This window comes from Mixophyes fleayi, chromosome 1 (assembly GCF_038048845.1).
Source record: "Mixophyes fleayi isolate aMixFle1 chromosome 1, aMixFle1.hap1, whole genome shotgun sequence".
NCBI lineage: Eukaryota > Metazoa > Chordata > Amphibia > Anura > Limnodynastidae > Mixophyes > Mixophyes fleayi.
Genome location: NC_134402.1, coordinates 453,450,218 through 453,473,224, shown reverse-complemented (window position 1 = coordinate 453,473,224; position 23,007 = coordinate 453,450,218). Strand labels below are relative to the sequence as shown.

Genomic DNA, 23,007 nt, shown 5'->3' with positions numbered 1-23,007 from the left:
TGCGTCCGCATTCATATGCAGCCCACAAACTTCCTGCAACAGTCGGGTAAGCATTAATTTTATCCAGAATGATTTGCAAGTTACCTATTGTGACAGGATGGACCTCCTATCCCACCCTGTCGTGTTACTGGGGATCAGCTCGGGGTGCCTGCCTTGCCACCATCCCCTCTCTTTATCCCAAATGGGCCACCTGTAAGCTCTATAGGGGGTGCTGTTGGGCCCTTAAGCTGGTACCCCTGACCTCTTCCTTCAGAACAGGGTGCTGTGGATGGTTCCCCCTGTCCTATCACACTGGTCAGATCTGCAGGGTAGCAAGCAGAGCGTTGTTATTAGACGCTGGGCCCTAAACCTCAGATCAGCCGTATCACAGATTAGATTGGTCTAATCTGTAGGTCATAAGAATTACTGCAGGTAAGTGGGCATCAAAGCAGGATCCTTAAGCAGTGATGGTTGTTGCTCAGAAAGGGTCCTTATAAGGGCTGTTACACACTAGTTAGAGGTACTAGTGGTCATCCAGAAGTACAGAGATATACTGTACATCAGTGCACTACACAACACTAATTGAAATACATTTCTACAATAGTTATTTATAAGTAATCCGGCCACACCTACTTTCCCAGTAAGACAACGGAGAGGGGTTTGTTGGACGATTACTAATTTAGGGCGTAATCACTCGCAATCCCCATGGCAGTTCTCTCTAAATTTTGTCCTTCCTGCAAATTCTCAGCCACAGGAGTACTTGTAGCTGTACACAAAGGTCATCTTACAGAATAAGACCACTTGTTATATCCCGTATTTATATTTCACAGTGACACCAGATAAAACAGAAGTAAAAGAAACAGATTATTCTTTTAGGGTTTTATTAGTACCTCTGTAGGGAGAAAGAAAATATTTAGCAAATTACTTAAATTCGTCAAGATACTTAGATTTACATTTTATCTTAAACAATGTACAACATAATACACTTTGTACTATCAAAAGATGATTTGAAATACTAGATATTATGCTGGGAGGACAAAGTGCTTAAAGAAAGAATTCACGCAGACTGGCGCGGTGCGCTAGCGAATACTGAACTGCCAGTTGTAGAAGGCTGCCGTCAACCTCTCGTCTACAGCTCAACAACGGTCAGATCCACATGTTGTATAAAACTGATTTTAGGCAAGATTTCTGAAAACTAGTCCTTGAGCGGGGAGACATAACATTGGATGCACAGATAAAGCTTTTAAAACAAATAACTTAGCATATATTTAAACAATCTGAATAGCAGTCACAGCTTTTCCAGCGCTAAACTGCAGCCACCCCAATATATCCGTATCGAATGATGGAGGAGAAAGGAACAAGGGGTGAACTAATTATCCTGCATTATACTCTACGCTTTTGAGAGTAGTTTATTGACCAGTGTAGCACTATTCAAAAAAGAAAAAATAATAATAATAATAATTGCACTAAAGTTTGCCTCATCAGAGTACGTCAGTTTGTATTCCAGAATAAGTAAGAGCAGCTTCACACAAAAATAATCTTCTCCGTTCTGTTAGATTTTCCCGTAAACACTGAAAAAAAAAAAAAGCAAAACTCCGCTGCTCTCGTGCATATAAAGTTCAGCGAAACCTCCTCAAAAGTGTTTTGAGTTAAAGGGCACTTCTTACATAATATGTGAATAGCTGGCATTTCTGTGTAAGGGAAAAATAAAGAGATAACGCAGAACATGGATGTACGCAGCGGGTCGGTAGTGCCTCGTTCGGTAGTGCCTCGTTCTCTGCGCCTCTCGCCCCACTGAATGGAAAGCTTGTGATTGTTTTCATAGGAGAATTTCATTAGAGCCTAAGGTGGAATGACCTCCAGGGGCTCAGCTGGCCCCGGCCCGAGCCATAAGATCCTCCAGCGCCTTGTCCTGGTCATTGCTATGGAGCAACAAGACTTCCTTAATCTCTTTCTGTTCAAACCCCATCTCCTTGAACTTGCTCATTAACTGTAGAAATACCATTGTCTGGAAATACAGAAATAGAAAAATGTATCATTATCCAGAGAGTAAAGGACAGCACAGAGCAATGTGCACTAGAATGAGCTAGGATTATACACTGCAGAGGGACCTAGAACAGACAACTTATCAGAGGCTGCACGGAAACACCGGCCCTAACTATTCTTGGCTAACACAGGAAAAACAGATTTCAAGCCATCCATACTGTATAAATCATCATTATTTATTTATATAGCGCCACTAATTCCGCAGCGCTGTACAGAGAACTCATTCACGTCAGTCCCTGCCCCATTGGAGCTTACAGTCTAAATTCCATAATATAGACACACATTCACACAGACAGGGAGACAGACAGACAGCTAGAGAGGGAGAGACTAGGGTCAATTTTGTTAGCAGCCAATTAACCTACCAGTATGTTTTTGGAGTGTGGGAGGAAACCCACACTAACACGGGGAGAACATACAAACTCCACACAGATAAGGCCATGGAACTCATGACCCCAGTGCTGTGAGGCAGAAGTGCTAACCACTAGGCCACTGTGCTGCCCTAAATGAAACCACAGCTTCTGTTACTGCCCTAAGGACCCTGAGACAGGGGTTCCATGACCTGGGATAAGCTGTAGCTGATCTACGCCTGGTGTCCTATGTATCACAAACTACGCAGTGCTTTACAAAGATGAACACATCACAAGGAGTAATACACTACACCAGGCCTGTCCAACCTGCGGCCCTCCAGGTGTTGTGAAACTACAAGTCCCAGCATGCCCTTCCAGCTATCAACTGGTTGTTTACTGGCAAAGCATGCTGGGGCTTGTAGTTTCAGAACATCTGGAAGGCCGCAGGTTGGACAGGCCTGCACTACACAGTGAACTGAATACAAAGTAGCAGAACAGAAAATTAAATTTAAGGTAGAGATTCCTACCACAAGGAGCTTACAACCGAACCAGGTGTAGGAGAAAACAAACAGTAAGGAGCAATTCTGGATCATTAGCGGCAAAGTGCAGAGCAGACAGGCAATCCTGTGGTGGGCATTGTTATACAGCTGCTCCCAGCTAGCAGTGTTTTAGGAGGGATTGGCGGATGTACAGAGAGGAGGACAGGTGAGTAAAGCTACAGAGAGGCCAAGGACAAGTGAGATATGTAGGAGGGATGTAACAGAGCAGAGGGAGAGTCAGTGTGAGATATCTAGGCATGAGATAGGAAAGTGTCTGGATTTTGGACTATACAACAACTCTTAAGACGTCATATGCAAGATGGACATAAAAGTCTACTGGGAGACGTAGAAGTCGTCGTATTTCAGCAATTTTACAGAGGATGAACCAAGACAATGTGTGTAATACACCAGGACAGGAGTCCCTACATTAATCACTCTGTATATATTGAAATGGCTTGTCATAGGCAAACCGAAGAGGGGTTTCCTAGTGCCTGGAAACCCCCCTCCAAGCCTTGGGCACTGTATAATTGAGGTGGTTGGACCCTGCTCCCACTTCACACGGCTCTGCTTGAAAAGGAAGGAACATAACAGTAGTGCACGCAGCATTGCCCATGTATATTATGGGGATAGGAAGAGTTGAAGAGCAGCCAAGCACTGTCTAAAATTATAGCCATGCCCCCATGCATGCTGGTCACGCCCACTGGCTGCGTGGTGTGGAAACCCCCCTCTGCAAATCCTGCGTTTGCCCCTGCTTGTGATATATACTGTTCTATTTTCCTATGATTATTACAGTGAAATGGAGCTGGGGTGGGCAGATGGAAAAGACGAGACCCAAGGGCAAAACCTGGGGTGCACCACAGACCGCTAAGTTATAAATAGAGGAGATTACAAATGATGAGTCCCTATATAGCAGAATGTGTATGATCAGCAGTCAGTAGAGACTGGCAGAGGAGGAAACAGAGAATGGCAGGAAAGAAACTACCTGTCCGTTTAGTCTGCTGGTTCGGATGTGTATATTTTCTATGTAAGCGCTAACAAACACCATTCTCATACTGTGCGAATCCCGTCCACTCCTGCTGGAGACTATTCCATGGATCCATCACCCAGTCTGTATAAATGTCCTTCTACCTTTATATCTCCCTCCCCCCAATCTCAGGTAACCCGTCCGTTTGCAGAAAGTGTTACAATGATCTAGACGGGATATCACTAGAGGCAGGATATACTAAGAGTGTGCACGAGGACTCTAGTCTTCTTGTGAAAAAAGTGTGATAAGTGTACAGGAAAAGTTGGAAAGATCAGAAAGAGATCTTTACTGTGGGAAGTAATCAGCAAGTGTGGGGATCTGGGGAGAACAGTTTCATTTGTACATAAAAAGTGGAACTCCTGTACAATAACGTGCGCAAAAGTGATCGGTGGAGGCCTGTCCGTACTGCTCACTCGGATGGCCACGGTTTCCCATGGGCTGTACTCACATGGATATTGACTGCATACACTGGTGAAAATACAACAATATTTTACAATTAAAATATCAGCCTCCAGTCTAACAACACTGTGGCCGCCTAGTGTCCAACATATTATGGGAAAATTATGGGTGTCTTGGCTTTAAAATTAAACAAGAACAGTTTTACAGAAGATTTAATATAAGTATGGTCTCCAAATAACATCTCTTTTGAAACCAATTAAAATAGACAACAGTGGAGCGCTGTTCATATTGAAGCTGTTTAATCATCTCGTCAATGGACAAAAACAAAGTAGCAAAATAGTCATTTTACTATAAACTTCTCTGATGTGAAGGAGGACCTGGAGGAGCGACTCTGTGGTCGGCGTACAGGAGACGGCGTTGCTGGAGACAACTCAGGATGGGCTGAGCCGCGTCTCCCTCCCAGTACTCCCTACTGGTCTAGAGAACCAGGAGCAGCGACGTACAGGAGGGGAAGCAGAGTGCGGCTTAAATATAGTCATCTGCACCCTGATAAATATTGTTGGCCCCACCCCCGGCTAATGGTGGTAAAGGAAAACTTTTTGCAAGGGCTGGCGTGATTCACCCACTAACTCTGAATTAAGAACCCCGATGTCAGGGACTCTATCAGCCTAAAGAACAACCCTGGGGTCCTGCGTCACCGCCGGAATAAGAAAACACAAAGCGTTACAGAGACGCCAGCTGTCGTAGTCCTACCTTCTCCTCTGAACACTGGTACATCTCCAGGGCCTCATCCACAAGCAGAGGATCAAACCCCTTCTCACACAGCTGGGAGTGGATGAACAAGTACTCCAGCACCTGTACCAAGGGGAGAGAGGACATGGCTATAAAGGGTCTATACCAGAAAGGTGTAACCCCCCCTCTCCCCCAACCACCGAGATACACCCACATGTAACACACACACACACACTCAGCAATCTCCCACAGTAACCGCGTTAAAGAACATTTAGATGTTGCAGTTTTGGATATTGCAATATGTTAATCTGACCAACTGCTATAAAGTGACCCCGTATTTAACCAGCGCTTCGCCCATCTTTGCTATAAAAAGACAGAAGGAGGTGTTGGAGAGAGGGGAGTATGTTGGGAAAACAAGTACTCATTGATGGTACGTTCAGCTGTAATTACAGTTCCGACTCATCACGTGGACCGAGATATAATTGCTGCTGCATCCACCCAGTAGCTATTTTTGTTGCCATCAGCACACCAGTCATATGTCGGCAGAGAAACGGTTAACTTGAGCCAGTTATGGCAACAGGAAATCTGAATGACAGCAAATTGCTGGCTTGTATGAGAACAGACATCGCCCTACACACAGGAGAGTGTTCCTGTTTCAATATTGGGTGTTAGCCAAGATAAATTGCAGCTATAAATGTTCACAATAGCCCGTTTCATAACCTGGTTCTCCGCCAGACCTGTGCTAACATGGTGCGAAGCTGCCACGACTTGTGCAAATGGACACCGGTGAAACTGTACATAGATCCCTGCAAGTAGGAACTCAATCAACAACCACACCAAACCCTGCTTCCCCTTAGGTGTACGACACGGTTTATCATTGTGTCTCACCTGCTCCACGTTCTGTCCTTGTTTCTGCATGGCTCTCATCACGTGTTCATAGGAATAGCCCATACTGACGATGGTCTCCGCGCACTGTCTCTCGCTGCTGGGCATAGCCTGCAAAAGCTCCTCGTAGCCAGGGATGCTCAGCTGCTTCACGCTGGTGATGCTGTTTGGCACTTTGGACACTGCAACCTGATGAGCCGGCGTCTGTGGATACGGAAACCAGAGAATCGATTAAAAGGGGAAATGAGGGTACGGACATGTCTGATGGGGGGAGGGCTGTGTTCAAAAGGTGGACTTGCTTGAAGTCTAATTATTCTACCCAGAGTTCCAGAGTTGGACCAATCCCAGGAGACCACACACAGACAGATTTACTGCCAGGCACTAACATTTAGTCCTTTCTCTTTACGTGTATAAATACACGTCTTACTGGCTCCCGAAATCTACATTACTTTGTCTATTCTTGGTTTTACATCACGTGATGACAATTCAGCCTCTAGGTGCTCCTACGTAGTAGAGTTAACGGCCACTAGCGCTTATGAGGAACAATTTGGCCGACCTCTAATTTTAGTAAATAAAAACGTACAGAGAATTCTCCCTATAAAGAAACAGGAAGACCCAGGGACAGGCTACATGACAATCATTTCTATTAGGCTGCCAGACATCATCACTCCTGGGGTGTGAACGACTGTCCTAAATACCAATACTTGTTGTCCAATACTTAGCACGTAGCTTATGAAGACTTCAATTACTGCGGATATGAAGTGAGCTCCAGTAGAGGCAACAGTGCGAAGCCGAGTTATCAGTTCTAAGACGTCCATTTATGCAGTTCCTGACCTTGTTACCTGAATAGAGGGCAGGGAGAAAGCACCCACTAAGGAGAACACAAGGAGCAGAACTCGGGGACACTATAACCATTAGGACAGGGCTGGAATGACACCAGGAGCCAGGCAGCTAATACACCTAGATAGCACTGGGAGCCTTGTCTACAGAGGTGACTGGCTGCAAATCTTACCTAGTTCTATACAAGCTCCTGCTGGATCCTGAATTGTACATTACTCTGTGGACCACCGATTTATGTTATGTAGAGTGTAAGTCTTTAGGCTATAGAATGTTACGTATTACATAAAGCCTGTGCTACAGAATGTACACATAGGTCTGCTATATAATACCTTAAAATTAACTTGGCATCTACACCGATGTCATAAAGACATGGAGTGCTGATTGGTCTAGCAGCTAGACTCTAGCTGATAATGTTTAAAATAGAAATGCAAATGACTAATTATCTCAGAGAATGACGAGTTCCCTTCATCTTATAAATATATACTTACCACCCGGAGCAATGAGCCGATAGGTATTTGCTATTGATAATATTGTATGGATTAGCCTTACCCTTCCATACATGTCAAAAGAAATTGGTTTATTCAGAAAACTATCCATCGCCTCCTGTAGTCAGGCCTGGACATAACACAGAGAAAAGCCGATCACCTCTCCCCATTGCCCGAGACTGAACGTTCCATAGGGAATTGTCCATTCTATAGGTCTCGGTTACAAGTTATCTCCTAAGATCTGCTCAGAGCAAAGTTTCAGTTATTAAGAAACCACTAGAGCCTCAGGCAGGCTAGTTCCTAAAATTTACAGAAGTTACTGCATTTTTTAAAAAATATCATTCTTATACAATATTTGTACAATTTTCCAGTTTTTTTACTTTTTTGTTGTATTTTGCCCTGAATTATCGATTTTCATAGAACATCGCTTTATGAGTACAATGCAGCAAACACAGACAAATCCCAGGAGCCAAACAACCAAGCAGGTTCACATTTTCCCTGGCTGGCCCATAAATTCTACATTATCCACAGTACACATATCCACAGTACACAGTGCACACAGTACACAGTGCACACAGTACACAGTGCACATGCACACAGTACACATGCACACAGTACACATGCACACAGTACACATGCACACAGTACACATGCACACAGTACACATGCACACAGTACACATGCACACAGTACACATGCACACAGTACACATGCACACAGTACACATGCACACAGTACACATGCACACAGTACACATGCACACAGTACACAGTGCACACAGTACACAGTGCACACATGCACACAGTACACATGCACACAGTACACATGCACACAGTACACATGCACACAGTACACACAGCACACATGCACACAGTACACATGCACACAGCACACATGCACACAGTACACATGCACACAGCACACATGCACACAGTACACATGCACACAGTACACATGCACACAGTACACATGCACACTGTACACATGCACACTGTACACATGCACACATAACAGATACACATCCTGCCGTCACAAATGAAAATCATGACTCCTATTCGGTTTAACTGAAGCACTGTACATACACTTCTTTCATCAATTTAAGTGTTAATAGATAAAATGTAACAATAAAATAAGTGAACATTCTTGATTATCGGGTTATGAGACGGCATATATGAGATTATCGGTCAGTCCCTCTGAGCCGTTACATATTTGGCAGTATGAGGTTTCGTGGTCCTTTATACGGTTTCACCCAGAGATGAATAAAATATTGTTCTCGTGATCAGTGTGTAATACCCAGCAAGTGGTCCAAGGACAACTGGTGAACCAACGACAGGGTCATGGGTGCCCAAGGCTCACTGATGAGCGAGGGGAGCGAAGGCTATCCTGTCTGGTCCAATCCCACAGAAGAGCTACTGTAGCACAATTTGTTCAAAAACTAATGCTGGTTATGACAGAAAGGTAAAAATAGAGAAAAAACCCAGCACCACTGCTGTGAGCCAGTAAAAGAGGTGCCTTTCTACTTGTACATAAAAATGCAGAATTGTCAGTTACACACATGCATGATAAGCCACCCGCCCGGACACGGCGCTTTTTGCTAATAAGGTGGTCCTAACTTTAAACAGTGAGTCCCTATATATTGGGCCATACATTCATGTGTTTTTAAATTGAGAGCTAACTTACCAAGTGGTACCCCAGGAGCCTTCAAATGGCAATACAGCACCAGCACCCCCCATCAGTTACTGATAGATATTCCTTTGGAGACTTTTGGGGGTACCTCTTGGTAAGTCAGCACTCAATTTAAAAGCACATATATATGGCTGTCGGGTGGCTTATCATGCATGTGCAAATGTGTGTAACTGAGAATTCAGCATGTTTATGTACAAGTCGAAAGGCGGCTTTTTTACTGCCGAACAGAAGTGTTGCTGGGGGATTTGTGGAGTCCATGCCTTGACAGGTCAGAGGTGTCTTGGCGACACGAGGGTGACCTACACAATATTAGGCAGGTGGTTTTATTGTTGTGGCTGATCGGTGTATAATGAACCTAGATTATTTTATTTGGTCTCTGGTATACTTCATCATCATCACCATTTAGTTATATAGCGCCACTAATTCCGCAGCGCTGTACAGAGAACTCACTCACATCAGTCCCTGCCCCCATTGGAGCTTACAGTCTAAATTCCCTAATATAGATACACACTCACACAGACACAGACAGACAGCACGGGAGAGACTGGGGTCAATTTTGATAGCAGCCAATTAACCTACCAGTATGTTTTTGGCGTGTGGGAGGAAACTGGAGCACCCGGAGGAAACCCACACAAACACAGGGAGAACATACAAACTCCCCACAGATAAGGCCATGGTTGGGAATTGAACTCATGACCCCAGTGCTGTGAGGCAGAAGTGCTAACCACTAGGCCACTGTGCTGCCCATATCTATCCATCCACACGTTTGTTGTATTTTCAGTGAGTAACCTGACAGGGCTTGGAAAAGCACAGGAGTTAGTAGTTTGCAAACTTTGTCTATAAAACAAAACGCTATCACACATTTTAGACACACGGTAGAACGTTACGAGCGCTGCAGTTGATCTACACTCAAGGGGTTTAGAAATTGCTTAACCCCCCCCCCCCTCTCCCCACAACCTGTTCTATAGAATGATTCAAGCCCACACAGAAGAATGTTCACAGTCATTATCGTTGCACAAATTAATGACTATGGGCATCTGTTATAATTACCTGCTGAATTAAATAAAAACACATCCAATTGAGAGGGTTCAGCCTAAACACCAGTGCGAGTTATCCTTTAAAAAGGAGGACACTGAAGAAGGGTTGTGACAACAGGTCAATAGACGGACAGATGATTACTGGGAGACACCATTTAACCAGGTTCTTTGCGGTATAAACCGTTTAGGTTAGAAATCCTGGTACTTGTGACATATACTATAAAAGGGCTCAAGGTTTGATCCCCAAAAGTCATACACATAATGCAGAATAGGTAGTAACAGACGACTGAATCTTACCTTCGTGTCACTGCTCAAACAGGTCCTTGATATTCCTTCAGTACCGGCAACGGATACAACGGTGGCCAGGGCAGAAGAAGGTAATGACGACTGTGACGTCCCCCTGTCTAAATGCGGGGAATGGCGCCACACGGGGTGTCCGTTCAGTTCGCTGCCATTGGGTGGAGAGCTTGATTTTAAGGACTCCAGGAAAGTGCCGTTGGGCAGGTAGGCAGTGCTTGTGAATGTTATCTTCTGATCGCCATCATCAGAGTCTAGTTTGGGGAAAGAGAGGGATTTGATATTGCTGACCAAGTTCATGGGGGCGAGCGACACTTTGGAAGACGGGGGCACGTGCTCACAGTTTTCCAACTGTGGTAAAGTGATCAAACCATTTGGTTTGCGGAGGTGCTTAAAGTCCAAGGCTTCTTGTTTCATGGTGGCGAGCGTGTCCTCGTCTGTCGCCAGTGATGGAGATCCTTGCACCGCGTCGGATTTACAGGAGTCCGGGCTTGGATCAGGCAAAATATGGACATAAAGAATGTTCCTTAATTCTTCTTTCTCATTAATAGTTTTTCGTTCTAACTTGTCAAATGGGTCCTCCTCGCACTCGAAGTCGGCGGGGTTGAAGTCTGCCATGGCGTGAGGCGCGCTCAGCACTTTCTGCTGTATGGCCGGGGTGGGTGTCAGGATGTTGTTGTGCTGGAGACTGGCGAGGACGGGGTTAATGGGAGGTGGGAACCCCATGGTTTCATCCCCCTCGCTCTCTCCTGGGGCATTGGCGTTCGCTTGGGAACGAGACACTTCTGCCTTCAGCTCGGCTTCTCTCTGGGCAGTTTTGATCTGTTTTATCTCCTCGGCCCACCGGATGGTCTTCTTCTCCAGGGAAAAGTCATACTGGGGATAACGTACAAAGAGACCCAGATTATTCTTTTTACACTCGCTCTCCTCATTCAGCAAAACAAAGTAATGGCTACAGTGAGAGGGACACATATTTTAGACAATGGCAGGTTTGGTGGAGTGACGTCATAGAACTCCAATGTCTATTTCTTAATCAAGTGGACAGGTGTGCTTCAAAATGACAAACTGAATAGACAAATATATTGACAGACTGGACATAGGGCAGCTACACATGGAGTTACATGAAGGTACAGAGGGCAGGAGAACAGAGGGACAGCTACGGGTTTGGTCACAGAGGGCAGGAAAACAGAAGGACAGCTACGGGTTTGGTCACAGAGGGCAGGAGAACAGAGGGACAGCTACGGGTTTGGTCACATAGAGGGCAGGAGAACAGAGGGACAGCTACAGGTTTGGTCACATAGAGGGCAGGAGAGCAGAGGGACAGCTATGGGTTTGGTCTCAGAGGGCAGGAGAACAGAGGGACAGCTACGGGTTTGGTCACAGAGGGCAGGAGAACAGAGGGACAGCTACGGGTTTGGTCACAGAGGGCAGGAGAGCAGAGGGACAGCTACGGGTTTGGTTACAGAGGGCAGGAGAGCAGAGGGTCAGCTACGGGTTTGGTCACAGAGGGCAGGAGAACAGAGGGTCAGCTACGGGTTTGGTCACAGAGGGCAGGAGAACAGAGGGACAGCTACGGGTTTGGTCACAGAGGGCAGGAGAACAGAGGGACAGCTACGGGTTTGGTCACAGAGGGCAGGAGAGCAGAGGGACAGCTATGGGTTTGGTCACAGAGGGCAGGAGAACAGAGGGACAGCTATGGGTTTGGTCACATAGAGGGCAGGAGAGCAGAGGGACAGCTATGGGTTTGGTCACAGAGGGCAGGAGAACAGAGGGACAGCTACGGGTTTGGTCACAGAAGGCAGGAGAACAGAGGGACAGCTACGGGTTTGGTCACAGAGGGCAGGAGAACAGAGGGACAGCTACGGGTTTGGTCACAGAGGGCAGGAGAACAGAGGGACAGCTACAGGTTTGGTCACAGAGGGCAGGAGAACAGAGGGACAGCTACGGGTTTGGTCTCAGAAGGCAGGAGAACAGAGGGACAGCTACGGGTTTGGTCACAGAGGGCAGCAGAACAGAGGGACAGCTACGGGTTTGGTCACATAGAGGGCAGGAGAGCAGAGGGACAGCTATGGGTTTGGTCACATAGAGGGCAGGAGAGCAGAGGGACAGCTATGGGTTTGGTCACATAGAGGGCAGGAGAGCAGAGGGACAGCTACGGGTTTGGTCACAGAGGGCAGGAGAACAGAGGGACAGCTACGGGTTTGGTCACAGAGGGCAGGAGAACAGAGGGACAGCTACGGGTTTGGTCACAGAGGGCAGGAGAACAGAGGGACAGCTACGGGTTTGGTCACAGAGGGCAGGAGAACAGAGGGACAGCTACAGGTTTGGTCACAGAGGGCAGGAGAACAGAGGGACAGCTACGGGTTTGGTCACAGAGGGCAGGAGAGCAGAGGCACAGCTACAGGTTTGGTCACAGAGGGCAGGAGAGCAGAGGCACAGCTACGGGTTTGGTCACAGAGGGCAGGAGAACAGAGGGACAGCTACAAGTTTGGTCACAGAGGGCAGGAGAACAGAGGGACAGCTATGGGTTTGGTCTCAGAAGGCAGGAGAACAGAGGGACAGCTACGGGTTTGGTCACAGAGGGCAGGAGAACAGAGGGACAGCTATGGGTTTGGTCACATAGAGGGCAGGAGAGCAGAGGGACAGCTACGGGTTTGGTCACAGAGGGCAGGAGAGCAGAGGGACAGCTACGGGTTTGGTCACATAGAGGGCAGGAGAGCAGAGGGACAGCTACGGGTTTGGTCACAGAGGGCAGGAAAACAGAGGGACAGCTACGGGTTTGGTCACATAGAGGGCCGGAGGTATACATGGACAGATGGACACTGGATCACAAATACGTACCTATCGAGTGTACAAAGAACTCAATTTAATATTTCGAAAAAAAATAGTCGAAAATGTATGTACATTTATTTAAGCAGGAAAAAAAATGTATTTGCAAATAATCTAAATGACAATTATGGGATAAACAGACAGTCTCCTTTAGGGCCATAAAGCACCAAGATTAAAAGGTTATGAGAAATCACTGAGGCACAGATATATCCCAATGACTGGAGTCTCAGAGGCAGCGTTTGATACTTTACAAGGCTCCAGGTACCATGTCAGTGCTTTAGGCAACGCTCCAGGCTGCCATATTAATCACCTGTATGACATTACTGACGTGTAGGTGGACGGAGCTCTGCAGATAAACATACACTGCAGATTAGCCATTCCATAAACATTAGATACAGTCTGACTCTGGCTAGGGAGACTCACCTGAGCATCATCGATGAGCTGGCTGATATCCGGCACACAGAACCCAACGGGCAAGCCAACTTTATCCGGCACTCTAAACTTCTCCCCGATCTTGAACGGGACGTCCTCCAAGTAGCTGAAAGGCCCTAGGATAGAAGGATCAGCAACACTGATGGACAGTTCCTCCAAACATTACATCACAACGATTAACATCAAAACTTTCTATTTCCAGATCCCTGTAGGTATCTTTTACATTACCAGAGAGCTCCTTTGGTCCGTGTCCTATGGAAATATTCCAACCACACATGAAAAGCTTTTTTTTTAATAAATGTTTTTCAGAGAAAAAAATAAATAAAAAAAATCACATTTCTCTTAGCCCTTTATACAAGTTTTGTGTAATATATATTTACCGTGTAAATCGGACGCGGACTTCCTAGAAGCCATTTAGAGTCTGTAACGTAAAAGAAATATAAATGTTATTGTGTAGAGTAACTTTTGAGTCTGAGGAAACCCACATGGCATAAAAACAATGAAACACCCAGGAAATCGATCAATGTGAGATAACTGATCAATGATCTAAAACTTCAACTATCTAGAGGAACCCACAACTTAAAAGAGGTCCTTAAAGCGCACCTGCTCTCTATATACAGCGGAGGCAGCCATTTTGAACACTGAAGCAATATTTATGAGAATGCCTCAGTGATGTCACTAATTCCTAGGAAATTGATACGCTGAATGTTGACACACTCAGGGGCCAATGTGCCGGGAATATCAGGACGTGGATTCTATGCAGGGCTTCCCATAAGAAGAAAGAACATTTACACACTAGACATTATATAGGGCAGACAAAGACCAGCAGTGATGTCATTATATCCTTTAACCTCCACTTTACAAACCATTGCTCATTCCTCACGATAAACTTCACAAATACTGTTTGTTCTCTCAGCAAAAAAAGGAAACATGTTTACAAGGGACTGTTATTACATCTACAGCGACAGACATTTCTAACGGACCTATAAGCCGAAAACGATCAAACAGGCCGAGTACAAGCCTAATTGCAGTGTACAGTCACTAACAAACATACCAATGCTGGAAAAAATCAATGTCTCCAGTTTCCCCCTAGGATGATCGGGAAATCACAGTTCTAAAACTGTGCCCCTCCCTTTCTATATCATAAATGCCTGCAGAGCTATTTAAATCAGCTGTTGGTATAGGCTGTCCTGTGGAGCTGACTTGTGACACGGATATTATGTGATCACAAGTTGGATGTCACAGGATGTTTCTTTAGACTACAGAGAACACATGCCTGCTAGTACATGGGCAGCTTACTCTCTCATTAATACTTATAATTATAGAATATAACTTCAATGTACATAGGTGAGTGTGAAAACACCTGGGAAAATGAGTAACACCAAGCATATTGGAAGCAAGAGCGTCCACACAGGTATGGCTCATGTGTTATTCATCCAAAACAAGAGGCCAGCATGACCAGTGTAAAATACTGGACTAACACTATAATTATGGCTGCAAGAAACAACATTGGTAACTTTGAAATAGTGATGATTATTGGGGAGCACTTGCCTGTCTTGGTCACTGAAGCTCCTGCCAAGGTGCTAATGTTTCACGGGCAATGATGTCAAATGAGAGGTCACCGTGCAAAGTCACACAGTCTATGTAGCAGGTTAGTGTGTGACTGGATGGTGATGTCACAGCGCAGTCACACAGTCTATGTAGCAGGTTAGTGTGTGATTGGATGGTGATGTCACAGCGCAGTCACACAGTCTATGTAGCAGGTTAGTGTGTGATTGGATGCTGATGTCACACAGTGAGCGCAGTCACACAGTCTATGTAGCAGGTTAGTGTGTGATTGGATGGTGATGTCACAGCTCAGTCACACTGTCTATGTAGCAGGTTAGTGTGTGATTGGATGGTGATGTCACACAGTGAGCGCAGTCACACAGACTATGTAGCAGGTTAGTGTGTGATTGGATGGTGATGTCACACAGTGAGCGCAGTCACACAGCCTATGTAGCAGGTTAGTGTGTGATTGGATGGTGATGTCACACAGTGAGCGCAGTCACACAGTCTATGTAGCAGGTTAGTGTGTGATTGGATGGTGATGTCACACAGTGAGCGCAGTCACACAGTCTATGTAGCAGGTTAGTGTGTGATTGGATGGTGATGTCACACAGTGAGTGCAGTCACACAGTCTATGTAGCAGGTTAGTGTGTGATTGGGTGGTGATGTCACACAGTGAGCGCAGTCACACAGTCTATGTAGCAGGTTAGTGTGTGATTGGATGGTGATGTCACACAGTGAGCGCAGTCACACAGTCTATGTAGCAGGTTAGTGTGTGACTGGATGGTGATGTCACACAGTGAGCGCAGTCACACAGTCTATGTAGCAGGTTAGTGTGTGATTGGATGGTGATGTCACACAGTGAACGCAGTCACACAGTCTATGTAGCAGGTTAGTGTGTGATTGGATGGTGATGTCACACAGTGAGTGCAGTCACACAGTCTATGTAGCAGGTTAGTGTGTGATTGGATGGTGATGTCACACAGTGAGCGCAGTCACACAGACTATGTAGCAGGTTAGTGTGTGATTGGATGGTGATGTCACAGCGCAGTCACACAGTCTATGTAGCAGGTTAGTGTGTGATTGGATGGTGATGTCACAGCGCAGTCATACAGTCTATGTAGCAGGTTAGTGTGTGATTGCATCTCTGCAAAGTCTCTACCTTGTGGGATAAAGGGCCACATTTTAGTCCATGATACATATGCTGGTGCCCCCATTGATGTATGCTATTATACATAAGTAAAATACTGCAATTCCTATTTGCAGACATACATTTATCATCTATTTACAAACATATGAAGTTCAGTCTGACGGCACTGTCTATAGGTCACTATATGTACAGTACAACTATCTTCACATGCAAGGTGCGGTTCACTTAGGAGAAATTACAAAACAAGAACAGGTTATGCCATGATGAGTAACTAGATTCTACCCGTATCACCTTCACAGCCACAGTTTATATACACTTCCACTGATACAACAAGACGACAGCCAGGGGGAATGTGTTTAAACAAGAATATGAGAATTCCAGAAAGCATGAAACATTTCAGGACATTCTACTCTATAAATCACAGTATGAACGGTCTGCTATCCGCAATGCTGACAAAGTTCATAGTGATAATGTGATCGTACGTGAGACACTTCAGTCATGTGAAAGTCTTTACACTGAACTTTGTATCTGGAAGGTTATGTCAGCGCCTTTCACATTAAATAGTAACTACCAATAAAATACGAGGTAATGTGCAAGTTACATAATGGGGACCAGTATTTCTAATGTTTATTGCCCCACCGTACGGCGCTGTTGAAATGTGTAATTTTACAATAATATTATTCCGGCTGCAGACCAAAACAGGAAGGTGGATTTGGTAACTTTAGGAAATACAAATATTACAAATTCCTGACAATACAAACTACAATCTTCACCAATAACCAATGCTTCTCGCTCTGATTGGAAACTGAATATGACATAATTCAGCCTTATTACGACCACTAGGAGTCATTTTATGACCAGCTCACAATGTGGTCATTATCAGGTGACAGAACGGAAGAGTTATAGAAAGTCCCAGCATCACGTTTCAGATCTGAATTGTTCCTCTATAAACACTGACTGCTACCTAGACAGACACCACAAATATCCTACAAACGTGTCAATGAAACCTAAGAGTGGGATGGAGAGGAAGAAAAAGAGAAGACTATTATTTTACACAATGACCTCGTACGGACTAATGATTTCATACATTGTACAACCTCTTAGATTGTAAGCTCATCTGGTCAGGGCCGTTACTTTCCTGTTTCATGTCATTGTATGTCATTTATTTGAACCATAATCCAGTCAATTTCCAGCACTGCATAATATGCACTTCATAAATAGAGGACAGTAATAATACAAAGCCCATATACTCAAGTGAACACACCAGGGTGGGGATAGTGACCTAGGTGAAGATGTCTATTTCTAGCCATTAAATTATAGGTTTATAAACCGCAATAGAAGAGGGCAGAGAAATGTAGCTATTAGTTTATCGTTTTTGTTTTTTTTTACTACGGGTAAATATGACGGGGAATGCCCAGCAGAGTATAATTCACCCACGATCTGTCTACAGATCCCTATATGTGCCCTGTTATACAGGTAAAGCATAAATACATAATAAAGCCATTCTCCAGCTCACATTTATCTTACCCCTCTCCCATCCCAGAAAGCACCTTATTCTAAGGGGAATTCCACATTCAGAGGCGTTATGGGTAGATTTATTTTCCTTGCCCTGAGATGTAACAGATCTGCTGCATACAACTGTTTCCAATGCAGATATCAGAGTTTACCTGTTCTCATATCAAATGAGCAATGAACTAATCTTCCTGGAAAATAAACTTGACTGGCTGTGGAGTTCCCCTTTAATATCGCTTATAGTAACCCCCCTTACTTAAATGATCATCTGACCCTTGCTGTCCTCGATTCCATGCACCCCCAGACAACTAGAGCCCCAAACATGTGTGATAGCACAACATAATAAGAGATATATGATAGAAGAGCACATTATTGTAGGTCAGCTATGCCAGGGAAAGTCCAAGCATTGACAAGATCCAAGGAAAAATGTGAAAGTCTGGATGATATGCTGAGCGGGGACGCTCCTGTCCATTACACGACATTGTCACAACTAGGCTGTCTGTCACAACAACTTTTCAAATATTTCCCGGGACCTTTTTACAATGTTGCGGAACTTAAGGGGCAATTTCAGATTTATTTAATATCTAAAACATATTAGAAACCTAGCACTATTGCATGCGTGTTAACCTGTACTGACAAGTTCTCTGCATGCAATATATGTGTAAGTAGACAAGTACCACAAAGCATTGTGGCTAATGAACATTTCATTGCACTGGTGAGGGTCATGTCCTGCACGAGAGCTGGTGGACTAGGGATACAATACTGAATGTTAATTCATTAGGAAAAGTCTACTTTAAAAGCATAATCTTTTGGCCAGAGCAAGAGACGTCATTCACACACTACCCACAAGCCCTGTAGCCCCAACTCTCACACAATCCGTTCCTGGCTTCTGACCGAGATACCACAGACCACAGATCTGTGTATTATTGTTCCAAGGACAGATAAAGATCCCGACTTTCTCAGCAAATTTTCCAACTGTCCAATTCCACAAACAAGTGGAAAAACCTTAACTGGACACCACATTTACACACAACCTAAAAGGACACAGCTTGAAGCATTTGTGCTCCATCCTGCAGTAATAGCATTAATTATTAATAGTTTGGTTCTAAATATTTAATATCATTGAAAGAGGACAAAGCCACCAGTAAAGAGCAGCAAACTTGGAAATTAAACCTGACCTCCAGCAGGGTGGAGCTGCAGCCCCTGGTGGTGTCAGGAGAGCTTTTTATGCAGACCTAGGGAAAGATCTACGAGCGATTTTCCTGCTGGCAGGAAAACTGTTGCCTGAAAAGTTGTACATAGCATCTAAGCAGTTTTTCAGCAGCTATTTAATCACATAAACAACAGACTTCTATGAGCCACTTTTTTTTTTTTGCCTGAGCTGTTTTCCTGCTGGCCATACAGCGTTTCAGCAGTTATAGCGGGACACATGCTCAGAGACCTATCCTCCAGGTGATAAAACTTTAATTTTAACACAAAAGAGTGTTAAATAAAAAAAACCAGCAACAACCAACTACTAGAAGTAATAAGGGAGCAGGAAAAACTCATGTAACACCATTCTATACCTGGAACATCTTTCTTGTCAAGCAAGATATTGCTGAAGCAAACCAAGCACTTTGCCTCCACTGCTTTGCTACGGAGTCACTGAAATTAGCAGTTTTATGTGCTGGTCTGTTACATTAGTGTCTTTCCTAATCAGATGTTTTTAAAAAAAAAAAACACACACAAAACAAACACGCTCGCTGTTCAATGCACATTCAGTGACTAGATCGCCAACAGATTAAAATCAACAAAACCACCAACAGCATTTCACACCGAGCAATTAAACTGGTCAAAGCGCTCACGTAGTCAGCAGTTAGATTATAAGTGCCGGGCTCAAGACTAAAATAAGAGGGTGCAGAAAGTGCCTGTGTGACAGTATTTCCACTTTAAATAGGAATTTGACTAAATCCCTTTGATGGGTCTTCTCATCTTAAGGCCTCCTCATTGCCCTAATGTCGGATCTCCCTTGCTATGAAGAGAGCCGAGCAGCAGCCAAAGAGGTCTGTGACTGGTGGGAGTGAGAGGAAGGATCCCTACAAAAGTACTACTATTGGGAAGGGAGAGGATCAAGTCAAATTCATAATCCAACTGGAAAACCCTTTCAAACAGAGCGAACATTTTCCTGCACAAAAAACTGCTAGAAAACATCAGGAATACATTGTAAAGTCAAGAGATATATGCGGTTATATATTTTCTATAGCACTACAGCAAACATCATGAGATCTAAAGAGATTGGGCAGCACGGTGGCTCAATGGTTAGCACTTCTGCCTCCAAGCGCTGGGGGTCATGAGTTCAATTCCCAACCATGGCTTTATCTGTGTGGAGTTTGTATGTTCTCCCCGTGTTTGCGTGGGTTTCCTCTGGGTGCTCCGGTTTCCTCCCACACTCCAAAAACATACTAGTAGGTTAATTGGCTGCTATCAAATTGACCTAGTCTCTGTCTCTCTGTGTGTGTATGTTAGGGAATTTAGACAGTAAGCTCCAATCGGGCAGGGACTGATGTGAATGAGTTCTCTGTACAGCGCTGCAGAATCAGTGGCGCTATATCAATAAATGGTGATGATGAAACAAGTGTATAACAGTATCTAATGTGTAAATGACTTCCATCACAAAGACGCCTGCACTATCAAAGTTCACCAGGTAATGTGAGATGATCTCACCATCCGAATTGTTCCCTGATAAAGATGATTGGAGTCCATACATTCCGTAGTAGGTGTAAGTAAAAATGTAGCTGTGTGCTCACCAATAAACTCACTTGCTATATCAACCAACGTGACACTACAAATATACAAAACTGATTTTTTTTTCCTTTTCTTTATTTTAAAGGGAAAATTGAAAGCTAAACCGCAAGAGCAGTAAATGACATAGATCCGATATGAGAGGGGTACAGGATATGAAAGAGCATCCCCCTAGCTGAACACAAATCACTTTGGAAAATCCATGAACATATCAGCATATGTTTAATGGTATTCTAAATATATATAAATTGACCAACGTCTCAGCAAGAACATCCACTCTCCCCCGACACTGCCTCGTGAGAACATTCACTCTTCAACTCTCACACTGGCTTGATGATGACATTCAAGGGTCCATTTATCATGAACCTGCGATTCTAAAGATTTTCTATTGTTCCCTATGGTAGCGATAGAAAATCTTCGGTTGCAGTTTATCAATAGAATGGTGGCCAGGGCAAATGAGTGATGCTCGGTTCCCTGGTGACACTAGCTGGCAGCGGTAAAAGGAGCTCACCAGGCCCGTCTGGGGGTTATTCTCTGTGAGCTGGCTTGTCGAAGGTCAGCAGGGAAGGCCATAGACTTCACTGGGCAGGGGGATTTCATAAAAAGATGAAACCCTTAATCTGGGTGATGATGTCCACTGCAATCAGGCCTCTAGACTGTAAGCTCTTGTGTGCAGAACCCTCCCTACCTTATGTCTCATGTCCGAATCTTCTCCACCAACCCTATATGTACTTGTTCTGATCTTATAAATGATTTGTTTTGCCCAGCGCTGCACAGGCTGGTTATACCTCACAATGATAATGACACCAACACCCACTTCGGACAGGATCCCAGTAACAACACATCCACCTTCCTCCTGGAAGAGTTCACCTTCCACGACACTACCTCCCTGCCCCCCCTCCTCCAAAGTGCACCCCCATCAACATCCTCCCTGCCCCCCTCCTAAGTGCACCCCCCTCAACCTCCTCCCTGCCCCCCCTCCTCTTCCAAAGTGCACCCCCCTCAACCTCCTCCCTGCCCCCCCTCCTCCTCCAAAGTGCACCCCCCTCAACCTACTCCCTGCCCCCCTCCTAAGTGCACCCCCCTCAATCTCCTCCCTGCCCCCCTCCTCCTCCAAAGTGCACCCCCCTCAATCTCCTCCCTGCCCCCCCTCCTCCTCCAAAGTGCACCCCCTTCAATCTCCTCCCTGCCCCCCTCCTCCTCCAAAGTGCACCCCCCTCAATCTCCTCCCTGCCCCCCCTCCTCCTCCAAAGTGCACCCCCCTCAATCTCCTCCCTGCCCCCCTCCTAAGTGCACCCCCCTCAATCTCCTCCCTGCCCCCCTCCTCCTCCAAAGTGCACCCCCCTCAATCTCCTCCCTGCCCCCCCTCCTCCTCCAAAGTGCACCCTCTTCAATCTCCTCCCTGCCCCCCTCCTCCTCCAAAGTGCACCCCCCTCAATCTCCTCCCTGCCCCCCCTCCTCCTCCAAAGTGCACCCCCCTCAATCTCCTCCCTGCCCCCCCTCCTCCTCCAAAGTGCACCCCCCTCAATCACCTCCCTGCCCCCCCTCCCCCAAAGTGCACCCCCATCAACATCCTCCCTGCCTCCCTCCTAAGTGCACCCCCCTCAATCTCCTCCCTGCCCCCCCTCCTCCTCCAAAGTGCACCCCCATCAACATCCTCTCTGCCCCCCTCCTAAGTGCACCCCCATCAACATCCTCCCTGCCCCCCTCCTAAGTGCACCCCCATCAACATCCTCCCTGCCCCCCTCAATCTCCTCCCTGCCCCCCCTCCTCCAAAGTGCACCCCCCTCAATCTCCTCCCTGCCACCCTCCTCCTCCAAAGTGCACCCCCCTCAATCTCCTCCCTGCCCCCCTCCTCCTCCAAAGTGCACCCCCTCAATCGCCTCCCTGCCCCCCACCTCCTCCAAAGTGCACCCCCTCAATCGCCTCCCTGCCCCCCACCTCCTCCAAAGTGCACCCCCCAATCTCCTCCCTGCCCCCCTCCTCCTCCAAATTGCACCCCCCTCAATCTCCTCCCTGCCCCCCTCCTCCTCCTCCAAAGTGCACCCCCTCAATCTCCTCCCTGCCCCCCTCCCAGAGTGCACCCCCCCTCAACCTATTACCAGACCCCCCCTCCTCCTCCTCAGTGCCCCTGTCAACCTCCTCCCTGCCCACCTCCTCCAAAGTACACCCCCCTCAATCTCCTCCCTGCCCCCAATATAACCTGATGCGGTTACCTCGGACACAGACACTCACGGCCCCGGGCACCAGGAGGAGATAATAACAGTCCCGGACACCGAGATTATCTGACCACCCAATAACACAGCGACGGAATATACAACCACTCACCCGCTGCAGCTCCGGATCCGCCACAGTCCTACACCCGCTGCCCAGTGCGAGACGCCATATTGCGCCACTTCCTCCTTCCTCCGCTCGCAGAGTCTGACGTCATCGCGTACAGCACGTGACCAGATCCAGCC

General features: G+C 46.0%; 1 protein-coding gene across 1 annotated transcript; it reads right to left on the bottom strand.

The window, feature by feature from the left end:
- Positions 1–843: 843 nt before the first annotated feature.
- UBAP1 (ubiquitin associated protein 1) lies at positions 844–22,975 on the bottom strand. The gene is made up of 7 exons (XM_075186524.1): positions 22,877–22,975; positions 13,938–13,978; positions 13,549–13,673; positions 10,297–11,172; positions 5,955–6,155; positions 5,088–5,189; positions 844–1,987 (listed from the first exon to the last, which is right to left on the bottom strand). The coding sequence occupies exons 2-7, from the start codon at positions 13,969–13,971 to the stop codon at positions 1,847–1,849; spliced, it is 1,479 nt and encodes a 492-aa protein (XP_075042625.1). The 5' UTR covers positions 13,972–13,978; positions 22,877–22,975; the 3' UTR covers positions 844–1,846.
- Positions 22,976–23,007: the final 32 nt, after the last annotated feature.